This window comes from Podarcis gaigeae (assembly GCF_964106915.1).
Source record: "Podarcis gaigeae genome assembly, contig: HAP1_SCAFFOLD_152, whole genome shotgun sequence".
NCBI lineage: Eukaryota > Metazoa > Chordata > Lepidosauria > Squamata > Lacertidae > Podarcis > Podarcis gaigeae.
The window spans coordinates 33,377-53,872 of record NW_028153419.1 but is presented as its reverse complement, the minus strand read 5'-3'; the positions used below and the strand labels follow the sequence as shown (position 1 = coordinate 53,872).

The following is a 20,496-nucleotide window of genomic DNA, read 5'->3' as shown; positions in this document are numbered from 1 at the left end:
GTTGTTGTTGTTTTTGTTTAAAGTAGGATTATTATCGGTATAAAATGGCTTCACTCTGTGGCTCAGTTCAGACATGACCTAACTATTCAATATACTGTGGTATCTCTGGTTATGAACTTAATTCATTCTGGAGGTCCGTTCTTAACCTGAAACTGTTCTTAACCTGAGGTACTTTAGCTAATGGGGCCTCCCACTGCCGCTGTGCAGTCACCATGCGATTTCTGTTCTCATCCTGAGGTAAAGTTCTTAACCCGAGGTGCTACTTCTGGGTTAGTGGAGTCTGTAACCCGAAGTGTTTGTAACCCGAGGTACCACTGTATTTTGAAGTGCTTCCTGAGCTTTCTCTTTCCCCCTGCCATTTTTTTTTTTTTTTTGCTAACCATCATTTGCTAGAATATCAGGACTGATGAACCATATTAGACCCACAATCGCCCCACCCATGAGGCAAGGTGAAGCAGATGCCTTAGGCAGCAGAAGTACAAGAGGTACCACCTGCCCCACAGCCTCCGCTGCTGGAATGCATCCCCCTCTCACTGAATTGGCAAGAGGGGAGTATTTTGGTGGCAGTGGAAGTGGTGGGGCAAGTAAGGGGTGGGAAACAGTGGGAAGAGCAGGGGCAGCAAATTCCTGTTTCACCTCAGATGGCGAAACGGGATGGGCCACCCCTGATTAGCCCCATGCTTCCAAGCCCAATTTGAATACGGTTTCCAAACCATGCTGTGGAAGACACGATCTGTAGTTTGCCAATTTGTGACAACTTGTGGTTAGCAAAAGCGAACCAGTAATGGAAGGAACCTGTACACGAAAGGGTAAGAAGTAGTGTGGGAGCCCAGGGGGGCATTCCCAAGAGCAAAACTATAGTTTTGCATTACGTCAAGCATACTAGCTGCGCTTCTGCTAGGTAGAGGTTAACAGAGAAAGTTTCCTTCCTGTTATGTGCACACAACAAAGCTGGGCTACCCTTCATACCATGCTCAGTATAGTGCAGAATCCTTTTATATAGGCGCACTCTCCTAGCACCCTTGCCTATTGTACTTGAGGCGCTAGAACTGAGATAGGTGATACCCCATCCCACCTGCCACAGACAGATATTGCTCTGTAGGGCCCACAGCACCAAACAGACGTAATCTTCTCAAAGAACCATACGGAAGAAAAGCAGGGACTTTGAAGTAGGCCATCAACAGTTGGTACTTGGCAGTGGACTGATCTTCCCCACCACTGGATTTCTATGTGAATTACTAATTGTTTCTAATCTTGCATCTGTACATACTTATTGGAATGTATCATTTTCATGCAATTTGGGTCCACTTTCCTCTTCTTTGTAGGTGGTGCATTTCCTCTTTTTCTAGCAAATTCTAAGTGTCCAGCCTATTTTCTCCTCCACCCCATGGCCAAAAGTGAAAACCCAGTGGGAGCACCAAAGCGAGGCTTGGCAGAGAAACAGTCAGGCCCAAGGGGCTTAGAAAACAGCAATGCTTCATCTCAAAAATTAGAAACACTGGTCCTCAATCCTGCCTGGAAGTTGCACTCTCCAATAAGCAAGGCCTCCTTAACAAACTACATACTCAGATACACACTACTGTGCCGTGTCTCAGTCCTAGAAGAAAACAGATCCCAGTGCTAAACCCTTGATTCACTTTAAGCAAAAACTTCCTGGAATTGCTACTGTCTGCCTGTCATCCTTCCCATTAGCTTCAGGGTAGGGAGAATCCAACATTAGACTTCGCCCTGCTATGTGGAGGAAGAAGCAGCTTTTATAGTGCCCTTCATTTCGTTCTCCTTCTGCTGCCCCAACTCTGTGAATCATGGGGGAGCAGTCGTCAGCACACTCATTGTGGCAGCCAGCTGCAGCTTAGAACAGGAGACTCCACTCCATCACAGCCAGAAGTTATGCATGTAAGGAAGAGCCCTATAAAAAGAGGATAATAGAATCGTAGAATTGGAAGGGACCTCGAGAGTAACCTAGTCCAACTCCCGCCCCTGTGGCTGATGAAGGATACTCATTGCTACTGCACCCCTGAAATGTCAGGGGGCCCATCCAGTCTTCACTTTAAAACCTCTAACAAAAATAGAGTCCAATGCATCCTGAGGCCGTCTGTCCCACTGTCAAACAGGCTTGAGCTGCCAGGAAGTTCTTCCTAATGCTAAGCTGAAATCCACTTGCAATTTGAACCCACTGATTCAGGCCCTACCCTGTGGAGCAACAGAATGCAATAGCAATGGCTTCTTCACCTGGCTGGTTTCTAACACACCCAAACATGCTTAGCATGGCAACCTGGCTATTTGTCAGAAGAGCATCCCTCTCTCTCTCTCTGTCTCTCTCACACACATTTATGCTCATTGAAATTTTTGAGAATGAACAAAAACACAAGAGAACAAACAAACAAATGGCCGTGCATGATAAACTGACAGAGAAAGGAAAGAAGCAAAGTGAATACTTGCAGAAAGGCCATCCATTTGCCTCCCTGCAATCCACAGTGAAGTAATTATAGTTATGGCATTAACACTCCTTATATGCAGAGAAGTCATTACAGATGATTTATCTTGAATAAGAGCACCAGCACTATTTAGCATGTATAAGAGGCCTCCCAAATGTTTTGCATGCACACTGTATTCAACTTTACTTTTATTAGCCCTGGTTTCCCCATAGGAGAAACTGGTCACTGAGCCAACACTGGAACAGGACATCATTGTATTTTATCTTTGGGGGGGGTGCATGAATGTACATGCATGGTGAGGGCAGAGGAAGACAATTCAAAGAGATATTTGTGTGTGTGTGTGTGTGAGAGAGAGAGAGAGAGAGAGAGAGAGAGAGAGAGAGAGGTACCTCAGGTTACACATGCTTCAGGTTACATACACTTCAGGTTACAGAGACTCTGCTAACCCAGAAATATTACCTCGGGTTAAGAACTTTGCTTCAGGATGAGAACAAAAATCATGTTCCGGCAGCACTGTGGCAGCAGGAGGCCCTATTAGCTAAAGTGGTGCTTCAGGTTAAGAACGGTTTCAGGTTAAGAACGAACCTCCGGAACGAATTAAGTACTTAACCCAAGGTACCATTGTAGGTTCCTTCAGTCTTGTAAGATTTGGTGAAATGGCAGCTGGTCTCTGGGGAACAAACAGGCTTTCCTCCTCAAGGCTTAAAGACCTCAAATCCAGCTTACTGCTGCCAGGTCAGATTTTGAGTGAAGAAGGGGAAAACATGCACACATACATTCAATATTATTGGGAGAACTCCAGGATGCCACAGCAAAGCCTCAAGATATGAAGAAGCAACCATCCCAGGAACACGCAGCCCTCTGCCTACTAGCCTGGAGTTGCCTAGAGTTTACCTTGAGTGAAGCTCTGGAATCCTTGACCACCATCCCTGCAGAGGAAGCTGGTGTAAAGAAATTTCTTAGAGATGCTGGAAATGGGACCATTGTTCAAGGCAACCTTTCAGGTACTCTGAAACGTCTTGTGTTTAAGTGTGTGTTTGTGTCCTCAGATCTTCAGCCAAAAGTCACATCTTGTGTGTCTAATACACTCAACTTGCTATCGAAAGGGTATTCTTCCTACCATCGCTCAAGGGGCTCATTACTAGGTCACTCATTACTTGCCCCTTGGCATCCCGGTTTAGCCACTCGCTCATATTAACTGCTACAAAAACCACAACGTTAACTCTTAAGCGTCACTGAGGATCAAAGCTATGGATTTTTTTCTCACAGACTCAATGCACACATATAAGTGGTATGAAGAATTTAACCTACTTTAGTGCATATAAATGTTGAGGGATGTGGTGGCAATTATTCTGTGCTAGTAAATGTAAAGTACAAGTGTGTCGTTTTGTAAGCATGGTGCAAATTCACTAGGAAGCACACTATGGCATCTTCAACTATCCTGTTGGAACAGGCAGAACTACCACATATGTTCTAGATGTTCTCTGAATCTCCTCTTTTTTGAGCAAAAATATTTCTTTTATACCATGCAAAAATCAGTGCATCATTACATCTTCTCCCCTCCTGGGGGGTGGGGATATTGGTAGTTTGATAAACTTTTCAGGAGGAGCAGAGCTGGTACCAAGGGGATAACATTATCTTAGGAGGAAAACTTAGGATTCGTTATTTCAGTTGTTTTCTCTGTAAGGCAATTGCAGGGAAAGGGGGCACTTGGTGGGGAATTGGTGAACAGGTCCCTCTCTCCCCCCTGCACTATACATACTATGTTTATTTATTTAAAAACTGTTTATTGAAGTGTTTTTGAAGGATTTTTAAAGATCAGCAAAGTATAATAGAATGGCATAACAAACTATAAAGGAGTAGGCACGAATATGTTGTCCCCATTAGAATGAAATCAACGCACAATGTAGAAACATGTCCAGTCCAAAATTGATGAGAGGTGTATATTTATATTGATGAATTGTTGTTAATGAATGCAATGAATGGAAACCATTACATGTTAAAGACATCTGATTTAGAGAAGCCATTGATCACATGGTCCTGGTACTTCACTTATGCCACTGAAGAACAGCCCAAAACCTTATTGAATTCTGCTGCCTCCAGTGTTATGAAGTATGTCTGGTTGAAAAGGCTTGTGATTGGGAGACAAATTATCTGTATTATTTTGTTAATATTGTATGCCTGAGTCCATCAGACTGCTCTACCACAAGCTTTGAGGTCCAAGTTTTCTCCAACTCCAAAGTGAGGGAAGTTTATGCTGTGAGCCTCCCTGGGATCTATGAGAATGGGGCAGTGAACAAATTTAATAAATAAACAAACAAACAAGCCTTAGAAGTAGCAGGTGCTTCTGGTGCACTAATTTTAATGTGGACTGAGATGAACTCTAGGCAAATTTACCTTCATGGCATATCTTTGCCAAATTTTCTTCTGGTCATCTTCAGAGATCTGGTTGTCTATGTCTCTTTCCCAAACTAACCATGGCCTCTCAGTAGAGACAAACAAGTAGCCTAGCAAAAGGATGTAAGTTTGAGAAACTAAGCATTTAGCCTTAGGTGAGCTGTTTACCAGCCAGCCAGTTCCATAGTTTTAGACTGCAATCCTACACACACTTACCTGGGAGCAAATTCTGTTGAACTTAGTGGGACTTACTTCTGAGTAGGCACAGAGAACTGTGTTGTCCCAGTTACACTGGATGCCAAATCCGTACTTACTGCTTAGTTTCCAGCCTGAAGGAATTTGCTAACCCTCTTATGAGCGCTGAACCATACTTACCCTCAAGAGGCAGCAAGTACAATAATGAAAAACCAGCATTTTCCTGGGAACACTTCAGACCTCACCATGTGCCCTGATTTCCTTCCCTTGCTTTAAAATGTGGTGTATGGAGAGAAGAGATGGAATGCACAAATGCAATACATCTGGTTTTGCTTGTCATAGTATGGACAGTTTGCACAGCTGTACAATACAAAACACCCACTTTTTTCAGGGAGTACCCTTCTTTCATACATACAGTTCAACATGAGAAGCACCAAGTTATAAGAGCCACTTTCCTTAGTCTGATTCAAAGACCTATCTAACCCAGCATAAAGTTTACCAGAGCAGCCAATCAGATACAGTGGTACCTCAAGTTACATACGCTTCAGGTTACATACACTTCAGGTTACAGACTCCGCTAACCCAGAAATAGTGCTTCAGGTTAAGAACTTTGCTTCAGGATGAGAACAGAAATCGTGCAGCAGCAGCGGTGCGGCGGCAGCAGGAGGCCCCATTAGCTAAAGTGGTGCTTCAGGTTAAGAACAGTTTCAGGTTAAGAACGGACCTCCGGAACGAATTAAGTACTTAACCCGAGGTACCACTGTACACAAGAGGGCAACAGCCCTCTCCCACTGTTGTTCCCCAGCTACCAGAATTCAAGGCACGCTGTCTCTGATCCTGGTGCTGGCATGTAGCCATCATGACTAGTGGTCACTGATAGCCTTATCCTCCATCAATTCACCCTCTTGTGATGCCATCACATTACAGCAGCTCCCATGCAGACAAAAGCTGCTGCTGCACAAGTCACTTTGCAGAACCTCATTTACAGACCTGAGCTGCCAATGCCATTGATTCATACAGATGTGTTCTTCAGATAACCCATATTTAGTTTCCCTGTGTCTGTTGCAGCTCAGTGCACAGCTCTCCTCCCTCCAAGCTATGGGTTTTATTATACCGAAGAAGGCTCTGGCAGCTCCCTGGGTTCAGTGGTCACATACTGGTGCAAAGAAGGCTATCAGCTTGTGGGCAAACGAAAACTGACCTGTTTGCTAGAAGGAAGCATCTTTTACTGGAGTCACCCCCCACCTCACTGTGAAGGTAAGCTACTGGTTAAACTTATTTCTGAATTGCTGGGCTTTGTATGAACAGAATATTGCGCTGTTCAAATGTGGATCAAGAAAGTATGCATCTTTTCAGATCAATCTCTCCTCAAAAATAAAGATTCTAAATGGAGAAACTAAGGAGTGAACTGGCAATATTCCAGGTGCCCTTCAGTTAATGCCATTTACAGTGACTCATAACAAGCATGCTTTGTTTTTGTCACCTTAGTGATCCCAAAGCCCCTGGACAAAGGTTTCCGGGTGGCAGTAATCGCCTCTCTCATCAGTGGAGTGATCATTATTACCATGTCAATCTCCTTCGCTGTTTGTTGTCTGCAAGACAGGATGTTGAGGGCAAAAGAACAAAGCAGTGACACCAGAAGAGGGTAAGTATTGACTAGATTCCGCCTGTAACCTCAGTCAGGCCCATTCACCACCATAATTAGGCCCTCACGTGAGAAATGACTCCACCACTAAGGCTGTTCGATGAGGAATGGCCAGATATCCAAGACTGAGCCAAACAAATTAAAGAAAGGAGTGCTGCATAGCCCTCAGTCTCCTTTCCATTCAGATTGGCAATGTTTTTATTAGAGCCCACTGAAAAATCTCTAGGCCGGTAATAGGTACAACTCTCTTATTAGACTTTATCAACCTATAGAGAGCGTGAATCGCCCATGTAGTTCCTGCCATCCTCTCCCTGACAACTGGTTGGGAAGTTGGGGTGCAACAACATATTGAGGGCCCCACATTGACTATTAGTGAGAGGGAGACATGTTTGTTTCTTAAGCATCTGCCTGTTCCACTGACTGCGCTGGGAAGATTATGTTTTCAGTGTGAAGTCTTTTAGCTCTGGAAACTGTGGCTATGGAAGTTGTATTCTGTCAGTAACTTTCCCCACGTGCATGCCAAGATCCTGTGAGAATATCGTACAGTGGTACCTCAGGTTAAGAACTTAATTCGTTCTGGAGGTCCTTATGAAACCTTAACCTGAGGTACCACTTTAGCTAATGGGGCCTCCAGCCACCGCTGCGCGATTTCTGTTCTCATCCTGAAGCAAAGTTCTTAACCTGAGGTACTATATCTGGGTTAGCGGAGACTGTAACCTGAAGCGTCTGTAATGCGAGGTACCACTGTACTTTGCCCCAAAGCAGCAAGATGTGAAGTAGCTATTCTTACACCACCCATTTTCCCCTCATCTGTGCCCTGCAGTCTCTCTAAGTAGGAAAACACAAATTTGTCAGGGGCAGGTGTGCGTACATATATATATATATTCTGATTGCTGACTTGGATATCTCTGGTTAGGTTCATTCATCCAACTCCTGATCCTCAATAGTTTATTAAAATTAACTCCCTTCCTCTCTCAAATGAGCAAAATTTGGCACAGATGGTTCTCTCCTTTCCGAATGACTGGGGCACCTCTTCCATATCTCCCCCATTAATTGTGCCCTTGCACCCTTTGATTGTTGCTTCTGAGGGAATCCACTGCTATCCCGTTCCGTTGGCATGTGCCCATAAGAAAGCTCTCCATACTTAAATTGGGTAAGCATTATGTGTATGTACATGTAATGGCATGGCATGGCAGGAATGCATGGGAACATTAGGAAAGATGGTGGCTGAAACTTGGCAGCTACAGGAGCTCAGGAAAGGGAGAAAGTCTGGGGATCAGATTGGCTTGTTGGGTTATTTGAAAAACAGTCCATTCGGCAAAAATAATATTTGTGGCAGGGAGTCGCAAGGGTGGTGGCTGATGAATTCAGCAGCCAACTAGCAGGTGTTTCCAGAGCCAAGCCCTCACTTACATTTTGAGGTCCAGCTTCATGAGCTATTTTACCACTCCAGTGATTCAAAGCAGTTTGATCAGTTGCAAGGGCCCCACATCCCCTCCTACACTTTTTCCAGACTTGGGGAGAGGAAGGGGCAGGGCTGGGCCCTCATCCAAGAACACGTATCTTTGGGTTTTGGGTAGACTGTGAAAAGCAAGTTCCCTTTCTGCAACCAACGAGGCTGGATCCAGTGCAATAGGCTTTCGGCAGGACATTTATTTAAGCATTTGTCCTGCGTATTATGGTGTGTATAGAATGAAGCTCCCTCTGGTGATGGAGAAATGGAGCCCAGTTTTAAAATGAGTCTCTACAATCTACATGTTTGCTCTTCTCAATCCCTTGCAAGATTTGCCATATGGATTAGGAGTATTAGAGCAGCACCACACTGCTCTTGGCTTCCTATCCCACCTTTATGGGCATAATAAATCCCACTAAGTACAATAGGACTTCCTTCTGAGAAAATATACATAGTCCTTGATGGTTATATGTTCCCTATGAGACAGCTATATAAATGTACAACCATCAAAATATATCATTCAAGTGCTTACCCTTTTCCCGAATACTATGCATGTATGCTCTAATAGACTCAGTCACTGTGCCAATATAACACCTCTGGTTCCTCCCTGTAGTTTGTTTGTAGTACTCACAGAGAAGGGTCTCATATTAACCAAACCCATCACATCTCTGGTAGAATGAGGTATTTGCAAAGGATATATATACAGAGAGAGAGTGTGTGTCATGGCAAGAATGTTGTGCTCTATTTTCTGTCATGGATGCTTTAGCTGAGAATCCTGTATTCCAGGGGGTTGTACTAAATGACCCTTGAGGTCCCTTCCAACTCCACAATTCTATGATTCTATGATTTCAGCAGCCTTAAAACACTAAGGGCAGTTGGTCAAATATATTTTTTTCTGCACTAGCACAAGATTCCCCGTTCTCCTTCCTCTGCACACACTCTGGAATCAGTGGTGGAGCTTCATATTCTGGCACGGGGGGGGGGGCATGGAGAGCAGGCGGGGGCATGGCTGGCGCGCATCCCAGGGGCGTGGCGCACATCCTGGGGGTGTGGTGCCCCATCTGTGGGGGCATGGTGCCCAGTGGGAGGGGAGCAGCAATGGCACCCCACCGGGATTGCGCTACCGGGGGTGTGACGCTCCCCCCGCATCCCTCTTCCTCCGCCAGTGTATGCACTGTCCTCAAATTTTCTCCAGGGGGGTTGGGGGGGGGGAGCTGTTCCTTTGTGCAAGGAGAAAACTTTGCACTGGGGGAATGTTCACTTTAGTGCTGTATTGAATATGACCGTAAGCCTGGGAGAATTCTAGATTCTGTTGTAGTTCCATTGCTACTCTCAATCACTTTTTCTCTTGCATTACAAAGTGTTACACCGTGAGAGGGGTGCATTTTATCGTATATTTCTCCTGCATCAAACTTCTTCTGAGTTACTGAGCAAATTACTAAGCTAGTGCTGCCATCTGCAGGCCAAGGGGTCAAATCTAAAACCTTCTCTAATTTGAAGATGGGTTAGCAGGAGCTGATGGGAAATGTGGTCCAAAACAGCAGGTAGGCCCTAGGCAGGTGAAGACAGGGCCAGGTGGTAGACAAATCGGCTTTATGCTGTTGTTTCCTGTACCACAAGAGGAGTAAACCAAAAGCCACACACTCCAAACTATAATCCCCACATTGAGAGTATGAAAGTCACCCCCCCATACATATGTGAATGCAGAATGACTAAACATCAGGAAGAGCTTTCTGACAGTAAGAGCTGTTTAACAGTGAAACAGACTCCCTCAGAATACGGTGGACTCACTTTCATTGGAGGTTTTAAGCAGAGGTTGGATGGCCATCTGTCAGGGATGCATTAGTTGAGATTCCTGCATTGCAGAGGGTTGGGTTTGATGACTCTTGGAATCCCTTCCAACTCTACGATTCTATGACAGAAACGGTGTAAAAGTGAAGGACTGGAATATGCTGTTGCCTAAGCACACAGCGTCAACTACTTGCTGTCAGACATGGTATAGATTTAAAGACTGCTTTTGTGTTTTTACTACATTTCATAATTTGGGGGTCTCCAAATACTTTCTCATTCACTGAAGGAACTCATAGCAAGGCCTGATGGAAGCCATTTCCCACCTAAAGGGAAAATGTGGGGGTGTTTGTTTGTTTGTTTGTTTAACAACTCTGTTGTTTACACCCACCAATCTGTCACTTCTTTCTAATTAATTGTAATTTTTTGGCATCTGCATTGCCTCTCGGTGCATCCAACATGGCGGCGAAGGTAGTTTCCGAGTAATTTCGCTTACCCTTATCAGAGTTTTTAAGTGGTTTTAAGCGGTTTTTATCCTCCCTTGTTTTTATCCGTGAGTTTTAATGATCTGCTGGCTGTGCTGGCTGTCTTTTAGTATCTTTTAGTACCCCGCTGCTTGTGTTATCTTTGTTTTCTTTTTATCTGGGTTGCTCTCACGCCGGACTTGCCGCCATGGTTGCCGCCGCCTCCCTAACTGGGAGAGATAAGTGAAAGGTTCTCCTGGGCATAAATCCTCTGCCCTGTCGTCCAGCTCTTTCCTTTAGCTTTTAGTTTATTGCATACTACGAAGTGAATTTTGCCCGACCGCTGGAACTGAGCTGTCTCAAAAATCCTAGGAACAAGGAAGAGGGGAAGGAAGAGGCTTGAATTAACTGCCTTACTGTGAGTAATTTTATGGCACCACTCTCCTGGAAGTGGTAGTATTCTTGTGAGGAAGACTAAAGGATTTAAGGAGCTCCCCAGCACAGTGCCCACGACGGTTCTCCTGCAAAATTGACTTATGGGTCATGGAAAACGTCCAAGAGACTCTGACGAGGCATTATCCTCTCCGAGGCCTAAGCAATTAAGAAAGGGTTCACCTAAAGGAGGGAGAGGCCCCAAGGAATGTACCTACTCAATAGCAACTCAAAATCGTTTCGATCCTCTAACCGCCCTTGAAACAACATCAGAAGATGAGGCCCCTGAGACGTTACAAATTGGAAACGCTAATGGTAACACAAATGGGGATGGTCCCTATCCGAAGGAGGAGTTGGTAGCCGAATCGGACTGCACAGGATGCGAGCAACTCCATCTAATAATTAGAACTCTAAACTGTATATTTAAGAGAATTGACGGTCTATCCTCTCAGCTGCATAGCCTTCAGCAAAAACTGGATGACCAGCCGGCACAGACAGCCCAAGATGGGGCAGTAGATGTTCCATTGCGCCGGCAGAAAGCTCCACCAAACACTGATTGTATGAAGAACTGCAAATACAATCTCAACCCCGCACTGAATCGCCAATCCCTGATTCTACATCCAAGGAAGATTTCCCTAACCTTCCGGGAAAGGGACCTAAGTTGGACAACGCTACATGGGTCTAAAGAGCACCTCAGATGGCTTCTAAAACTCGAGACATCACAAATAGATCTTTGTGCTGTGCTTCCCTTAGTCCGCCAGAACAGATATCAGAGAATAATGCTGGCTTTCCGCTCTGCAAAAATCCCCTCTCTTCTTATTCAGCAAAAAGTGTTTTTGAATAGTCTTGGCATTCTTCCAACGAGAGTTTTCATGGACTCCATAATTAGACCCCTCCTATCGGAGAGATTAATCAAGGAGACGATACAATCTTCCCATCCTGAACCACAAAAGAGGGCTGAGCTGTACACCTCATGTCAGGGCCAGTCCCATAGTACCCCCACTCCTACAACTAAACACTATGATTGTGCCAGTAACTCTTTGACACCCCAGGAGGAAAGAGAGCTTATCGCCTCCTTTGGAGAGTTACCAGCGAGGGAACAACAAGAAATTATAAATAGGCTGGACTCACTTAAACTTCAGCTCCTAAGTATCGCCTGCAACGGAGTTACTATGAATAATACCCACTCTAACTTAGCGGTGCCATGCCCCATGGAGGTGGAAACAACAATCCCCCAATATCCAGCATATAAGGTGCCATCGGCATTGGAGGGGAAGGTCTCACTGCTGGAGGCAGACTCTTCTCCCCCCCTTCACACTGGGAACTCATCCCTGCTTTTAATAGACTTATCTGTTCCCTCTGAGATTAACCGATCAAAGAATGAATCTCAGGATAACACTCCCCTGGATAAATCGTCACCCCTGCACCCCTCCATGCCAGACTTGGAATCAACATACATCGAAGACCATCCACGACCTGAGACGGTAGTGGCCACTCCAAGTCAGGCTTCTCCACCAAAAATCCAAAAATTACGTGAGGAAGACACTATAGTGTCGAGAGTCAACACAGAGTGGACTGAAGACCCAGCAGGACATATAAATCAAATGATCACAAGTGCTTCAGTTAGATCCCCAAAGAGGACGGCTCCAGCGGACTTGGCAGGAGCCTCTTCAGAGCCTAGTTGGGCCCGACAGCTAAAATTGCCAAATATTATCTCTACTCACCAGGATGCTAACTCTTTTCTGCCCCCCCAAAAGTCTGGCCCTTGCGACTTGATCGTGCCACAACCGGCTCGCACCAGAGCAAAAGACCCACCACAACCGGCGCGCACCAGAGCAAAAGACTCACCACACCAGGACGTCAACCCTCAGCAAAGGAAAATAACGGACTTCTTTAAGGGAGCGTCCTTGCTGCATAAGAGCTTCCCACAAGAATTTAAATGACGGTTAGCCGGACAACCCAAAAAACCACCAATATCGATCCTCTGTTGGAACATCGCTGGCTGGCGTAGGAAAAAATGTGACCCAGAATTCCAGTCGTACATCAATTCGTTTCATATCATTCTATTGCAAGAAACTTGGGAGGAGGGTGAAATTGTTATAAACGGATTCGACCTTCTATCTCTTCCAGCTTGCCCCTCCCAGAAAGGAGGACGGCCGAAAGGTGGTCTAGTAATTGGTATCTCACTGAAGCTGCATTTCAAATTTTCATTAGTTTTTACTGCTCCCCCCTATGTTTTATCCGGGTTGATGTCGGGGGGGGAAGTATCACTGCTAATCTCCAATGTCTACCTCCCGCCAGGGGGTTCGTCCCTTGAACTGCATGATAGATGGGAAATATTAGAAGATCATTTAGTATCATGCCGAGTTAAATATTCCAATAGCCAATCCTTAATTGGGGGTGACTTTAACGCACGCATAGCAGCAAATTGGGTCGATTTAACTAAAGCTAAATGGTGGTCTGCTCCATGCCTCGACAATTATGATTTGAGTCACGCCGTGAGGAGAACCTCAAAAGACTCTAAAGTAAACGAGGCGGGTGTACTTCTTTACCAAATGGCTATTCGCTTAAACCTAGTACCCCTGAATGGTTGCTGCCCTCCCGATATACCGGGGGAGTATACCCACCTAGGCATAAAATCAAACAGTGTACTAGATTACCTTTTAGCCTCGAGTGATCTGATGCCGAAAGCTCTCTCTTTTAAGATTGACAATATTCAGTTCAGTGACCACCTTCCACTTGCTGCTATGTTTGACCTAGACTGGCACGGGGACGAGTACAGTCATCCAACTCAATTAGACACTAACACAGAAAACCCAGAAGAGGGCATTAATATGGCATTACGAGTGAAGGGTATAAAGTGGTCTGTAACGCAGGCTCAAAAATATTCTCAATTTTTTCAGCAGGAGATCATACAAACCTATTCAGTCCTTGACATAACCTCATATGAACACGATCAAACTATTAATCTATTTGCCAATCTGTTGAATGACCTCACGTCATTCTTTACTGTCCCAACCCACCAGGTAAATCGGGCCCACTCCAAGACAGGTGCACTGTGGTTTAACCGTAATTGCAAAGAAGCCAAACAACATCTTTGTGCTATTTATAATGATTACAAATCCTCAGGGGCGACTATGCTTCCCAAGGAGTACTATCAGGCAAAATCAGCTTACAAATATGTGCAAAAAAAGGCCAAACAGGAATGGCAACTGAACCGCTGGCATGCACTTATAGCTGCCTCAAATACCCGTAATTCCCGAAAATTCTGGCTGTTGGTTAACAGAAAATCTAAAAGTTACCCACTAACCGTTATTCCTGCCCCAGTTTGGGAATCATTTCTAAGGAACTATTTTGCCTTACCAGACCTTAATATTAATAAAATCGATGGATTCTATGAGCAGCTCCCTCTTTGGCCACCCACTGACCCAGAAGAAATCCACGGACTCATTTCCAATCTCAAAGTTGGAAAAGCCCCCGGTCCCGACCTAGTCCCGGCGGAAGCTATAAAACTTCATGCACACTGGTGGGCAAAGGTCCTGGCCGTTACTTTTGATGCCGTAAACAACAGTGGGAAGGTTCCAAGAATATGGAAGGATGCGATTATTATTCCAATTCATAAAAAGGGCTCGACAGATGACCCGGGAAATTACAGGAATATCAGTTTATTGTCAGTAATTGGGAAAATATATGCACGGTTCTTGTTAACTAAGCTTACTAAGTGGGCCGAAGAGAACAACCTGATTGGGCCTGAACAGGCTGGTTTTAGACCGAATCAGTCTGCGGTTGATCATGTCTTAGTTTTATACCACCTTGCCCGGAAATATTCCGCCCCAAATAGAGGCCAACTTTGTGCAGCCTTTATTGATTTAAAGGCCGCTTTTGACAGCGTCCCCAGGGGATTACTTTGGGGAAAATTAGCACGATGGGGAATAGACAAAAGACTTTTGTGGCTAATAACTAAATTGCATGACGGATCAGCCGCAAGGGTGAGAATCACTCCGGCCGGCGACCTCTCAAATTCAGTAACCATCAATAGAGGTGTCCGTCAAGGATGTATCCTTGCTCCGACCCTTTTTAATCTATTTATAAGTGATATGAGGGCGCCTCTAATAGATTCTCAAGAAACAATCCATGCCCCCCGCCTTGCCCAATATCGTTGCCCCCTTCTACTCTACGCAGACGACGCAGTGATCCTATCTTTCTCAAGAGTAGGCCTTAGGAGGGCACTGAAAATTTTTGATGCTTACTGCAAATCAAATTTTCTTACAATTAATCATGCCAAGTCCAAAGTTCTAATTTTCACCAAGAGTCGAAAAACCTATAATTGGAGAATAGATGGAAAAGCCATTGACCAAGTCTTTAAATTTCAGTACTTGGGAGTCCTTCTCCAATACAGCATGGGCTGGAAGGTCCATCTGGCATATGTATTGAATAGAGCTAAAGCCCTTTCCTTTGCACTACTGCGTTTTTTCTTTTCAGATGGGGCTTTCCATATTCCATCAGTGTTAAAAGTTTTCAGGGCAAAGGTGATTGCAACAATAGCATATGCAATTCCAATATGGGGGTCCTTTGTTAATCTAACCCAATTGGAGGTAATCCAAAACCAGCTGCTAAGAAGGTTGCTAAAATTACCCAGGTGTGTAGGCAATACTGCTATACGTCTCGAACTAAATGTTACATCTCTAGAAACCACATTATGGAAATGCATCCTCTGTTACTGGTTGGCATTATGGCATAAACTTCCAAATCTCCACTTGATACAGTGTCTCTGGAGAGACGACTTCCCTAGCCCTTGGGCAAAAATAATACATGGGAAACTTGTGTCCTTAGGACTATCTCCATCTGAACTACTAAAATTGGACTTAATTTCTGCCAAGAGAATTATAACTCACAAATTAGAGGAGATGGATTTACAATTTAATATTGCGACAGGTGGTGGCACCTGTTCGCCGATAAACCTTGGCTTAACACCACCAACGAAGCTTCCATCTTATTTAACTACCTTATCTGTGGTGATGCACAGGTACGCCTTTATAAAGGCTAGATTCAACGTTTTCCCATCAAATGTGTTGGGTAACAGACTCTCCAATGGACAGATCTCACTCCTCTGTGACTGTAAAAGTGGATCTACAGAATCGTTATATCATATAATCTTCTGTTGTCCTATACATTCGGCTTCACGGTCCAAGTTTCTGGCCCCATATTTATCGAGAATAGCTGACAGACCTCAGGAGGCCCAAATAATATACTTATTAAACGACGAAGACTCAAGTAGATCCCTTGCAGTCGCTAGATACCTGATAAATGTCTTATTTCATAAGAGGAGAAATGGATCACTGTATGACTCTGACAGCTTAGCCAAACTTAAGAACCATCAATAAGTGCCAGAACTAAGACGCATACCCCCCAAAATCTGAGGGATTTGAATTGCGGTTGACATAGAGGGAGCTTATTGTGTATAGTTTACTAAATTGAAGTAAAATTGGTTTTATAGGGGTGTTTTAACTTGGAACTGTTTAAATTGTATTGTTTATGTTTATTTTGATGTATTGTTTTTAGATATGGGCCAATGGCCGTAATAAACCAATCAATCAATCAATCAATCAATTGGCATCTGCATTGTAGTTTTGCATTTGCCTGCGTGTGTTCAAATTCTACGGGGCAGAAAAATCTTACTCGTCATTTTGTGAAAGCAAACGCTAAAGTAGTATTGAAAAAGGGAACCCAGGGACCTTCTTCTGCAGCACACGTTGCCATATTGTTAAAACAGCACAAGCTTCCTCTGGTTTAGTAGAAGCGATAAAGATATACCTCATAACCCAAACAGACTTTTCTCTTTCAGGTGTACCACTGAGGGAAGGCATCCATTTGGGGGGGGGAGGGGGACCGGACTAGCAGGATTTTCCAAACAAAACTCCACTTTGAAAGAACCAATTAAATGTCCCACCACAAAAACCCCTCTTAGGAGCTTAATGCTGTTAAATAGACTCTGAAGCCTGATTACATTATAGCAAAGGGAAGGAAACCCTTTGTTTTCATTTATTCACTCTTCTCTTTTAACAAGAAGAACATTTCAGTGATGGTATTGATATCCAACTGAAGGAAAGGGCTAGAATCTGCAGGACAGGCACCTGAAAGACAGGATGCTGGACTACACAGGCCACTGGCCTGATCCAGTAACCTCTCCTGTCCTGAAATATATGTTGCCATTGTAAATGTAGTGAATACCTTGATAAACTAGGACAAATGTAGCACATTTTCTCATATTCCAGGCAACGACCGAGAAGGAAATTCAAAGTTGGGAGAGGAAACTCAGCTAAACAGGAGATGGGGAAAAGCAGGACTCGCTTTGGGAAAATGAAGCAGAATCGCAGGCTTCAATATCGCACCTCTGCCCTCTACAGTTGTGCATACCCTGGGGCTCTGGCAGGATGCAGTAACCAAGGATTCCAAAGGTATTCCATGCCTCTACCCTGCAGTCAATTCTTCCCCTTAGGATGGCCGTGGGCTCCACTTACAGAGCACAGCGGTCTATTTGGAGGGCTGGCAGTGAACCATCTGATGGGCTGTCTGGTCTCAACCTGGTTTAAGAATGAAGAACCATAGGAAGGAAGAACAGGAGCCAGCCCCTACACAGCAGTGCGCAAACAGGTCGCCTAGCCAGGCTTTCCTAGTATGGTGAGCTGGAGTGTGCGTGTGCATGCACACATGGACATTTTGTGCAAACATTGGCTGACTTTTGTGGGAGTGCATTTCATTTTAGTGGGGGGTGGGATGTAATATACAAGTGTTTACCCTATCTTGCCTAGAAGCTTACACTGCATTAGTGAAACTGCTCTGCATGTTGAAAGCTACTATCACCAATTAATGCTGTACTCACTCCCCTTCCTTTATCCACCACAAAGCATTACAATCCTAATAGAGTCCCTCTTAGATCTACTAAGGACTCCTTCACTCAGCCCAGGCCTGTCTCTACTGTATTTTCTCAAGTAGACAAGTTTAAACTATCTGACCTGCTGAAGTTTTTCAAACCTTGTCTTGTATTACCATATTGATGTAGAAAAGAAGTGCCAATTAAAATTTCAGAAAACAATCTTCGGCAGTTGTTCATTCTAGAGACTGACCATGAAGGAATCAAGTGATAGGATTATCAGGGGGTTGGACTCGATGGCCCTTGTGGTCTCTTCCAACTCTATGATTCTATGATTCTATTTTTCTATCTTGAAAGTAGGTGTTCTTCCTAGTCTTTGTCCAATATTTAAGATCCTTCCATAGGAGATATCAATGAGAATATTATTACTTTAATTCTATTCCAAATTATCAGAAGCAAGTTATGCCTTTGACTTTCTTTTCTCCAGACCATGGTTGGTATAACTCAAAGAAAATTCTTCTTCCATCTAAATCCAAGTGACTGTTCTTGCCTTATCCAAGAAATCATTGCTTAAAAGGATGGGTTGTTTGGTAACTAGTCCACAGCTGGAGCACTGCTAGCTGAGACAACTCTTTAATGTTTGACATAATTCAGTGCATGCTAAACTGTAACCAGATTTGTTAAACATTTCAGGGTTGTTTAAAAAAAGAGAGAGAGAAATATTTCCTTGCATATAGACACAGAAAGACAGATAGACAAGTTCTGTCTCAGTCTTGCCCAGAAGATGAAGAGGAGCATATTGGCTTAAACCTTCTATGACTGCTGAGGGCTCTTCAGTTATCATAACCCTCAAATTATATTGCAGAAGGCTACTTTTCTTGTAATTTCACCTATTCACTGTTCAGCTGTATTGCGAGGGACCTATTATACAGAAGGGTGCTCTCAGGAGGATTTGAGAGTCCCTGCCACAATAGCCAGGAAATCTTATGGGAACAGTGTTGATCCCTGTTTACCCACAGCACACAGACCAACAATATCAACAAATGGGGCACAGCTAAAAATATATAAAATCAGTTAAATCATGCCAAGCTCCCAATACTAAAAGCACTTCTTATTTTGAGCTACATAGCTGGAAAAGCAGCTATCTAGGATATGGCATGGCTTGATCCTCTTCTCTGTATGGCTTAACCAAGGTTTTGAATATGTAGGAGGGATTCACCAGATGAGAGTAAGGGGATCCTTCCAGATGTTGTAGGACTCCAACTCCCACCAGCCGCAGCTGGTACAGCCAAGGGCGAGGGATGATGAAAGGTGAAGTCCAACATCTGGAGGACTAAATCACAGTGCTGAGAACACCAAGCTGGCAGGTTCGATTCTCATATGGGACAGATGCATATTCCTGCATTGCAGGACTAGATGATCCGCAGGGTCCTTTCCAACTCAACAATTCTATGATCCACACAGCAGGTGATTCAAATGTCCTTCTAAGCAGCAAATGACACTTTCACAGACTGGAGAGAGTGAAATTCATAATGTCACAAAAGCATGATCATTATTTTCCAGTGGCCCTTTAGTCTTAGAACATTTTGTTCAGAGTGATTTTGATTACTGCCCAACACCTCTCACCATCTCTTTTACTGTGTTCCATTTCTAATAGGAGCCAGGAGAATCTGCAGAAATGGGCACCGCAAAGCTTATGCTCCGAAATCCACATCTTCCCGCAGGTTGTTCTGAAGCCAGGAACTGCCCCATCTGCCTCGATGTTTGTTCATTTGCTTCAGAAACCAGGAGACGCCCCCTTGAATGTGAAACCTTGCCATCGCAATCTCCCCCAAGCCTTGCCTTCTGTTTATTACAGAAGATCTGAAGGACTGAACCCTTTGAATAAGACAGCACTTTGGAATCCGAGATAAATCGCTTTGTAATGAACCAACAGCAATGCACTCATGGAAGTCTGTGGGAACTGACTTCTTGCTCTTTTATGGCATACATAGCCCATTTATGAAACCTGTCATTATAGGTCAGTTTATGTAAAACACAATAGAGAAAATATGTATAATCTGAAGCATGCAACCCTATGATATAGGCTGCTTGTTCAAAATTGAAACATACTACTGAAAATGTACCATCTATTTGGGTAACAGTGGGAGCTCTAAAAAGGAAAATGAGTTTTAACATTTATTTTATTTCAAGGCATAGGTTCATAGTACTATTACTTAGTAAAGTGTTTCTTCTGTAGCCAGGTGGATAACTTGACAGAATAAAGCCACAACCTTTTATGTCATCTCTAGTCTTATTCACTGAGGAAGTAGGAAACAGATCGAATGTTATTTCTCCACAGAATACATGACTAGATCTACAGAATTCCTATACAAAGTGATTTATTGAGAAGTAATACCACGGGGCAGTATGCAACTAAATACTTCTCCTAGTGCAAGCACGTCTGACTGGGCAATGGAAGTTCATCTTCTCCTTCCCCTATGTACCCCCTAAATATGTACAGTGGTACCTTGGAAGTCAAATGGAATCTGTTCCGGAACTCCGTTTGGAAAACATTGGCTCCTGCAGCCAATTGGAAGCTGCGTCGGACGTTCGGGTTTCAAAGAACGTTCACAAACCGGAAGACTCACTTCCAGGTTTGTGACATTCAGGAGCCCAAACAGTGAACTCGCAAGGCATTTGGGATCCAAGGTACAACTGTACTGGAGACCGGATTTATGGGGTCTATAGCTGCCCTGTTTAGCTTGATACCACTCCATGGTTTAGTAAAACAGGTGACTGCAAGCCATATGACAAATACAAGATGTGTC

General features: G+C 44.1%; 1 protein-coding gene across 2 annotated transcripts; it reads left to right on the top strand.

Moving 5' to 3' along the window:
• Positions 1 to 3,069: 3,069 nt before the first annotated feature.
• Positions 3,070 to 19,937, top strand: LOC310837150 (sushi domain-containing protein 3-like). Of its 2 annotated transcripts, XM_083757297.1 has the most exons (5): positions 3,070 to 3,442; positions 6,099 to 6,287; positions 6,519 to 6,675; positions 17,088 to 17,270; positions 19,344 to 19,937. In XM_083757297.1, the coding sequence occupies exons 1-5, from the start codon at positions 3,265 to 3,267 to the stop codon at positions 19,597 to 19,599; spliced, it is 963 nt and encodes a 320-aa protein (XP_083613423.1). In that variant the 5' UTR covers positions 3,070 to 3,264; the 3' UTR covers positions 19,600 to 19,937. The 2 variants fall into 2 exon arrangements, with proteins under 2 accessions (XP_083613423.1, XP_083613424.1); XM_083757298.1 differs by lacking the exon at positions 17,088 to 17,270.
• The last annotated feature ends 559 nt before the right edge of the window (positions 19,938 to 20,496 follow it).

Coding starts and splice junctions, on each gene's coding strand:
- LOC310837150 (XM_083757297.1), top strand. CDS start 3,265: ATGAAGAAGCAACCATCCCAGGAACACGCAGCCCTCTGCCTACTAGCC. Junction 6,676..17,087: donor AGCAGTGACACCAGAAGAGG/GTAAGTATTGAC, acceptor CTCATATTCCAG/GCAACGACCGAGAAGGAAAT. Junction 17,271..19,343: donor AGTAACCAAGGATTCCAAAG/GTATTCCATGCC, acceptor CATTTCTAATAG/GAGCCAGGAGAATCTGCAGA.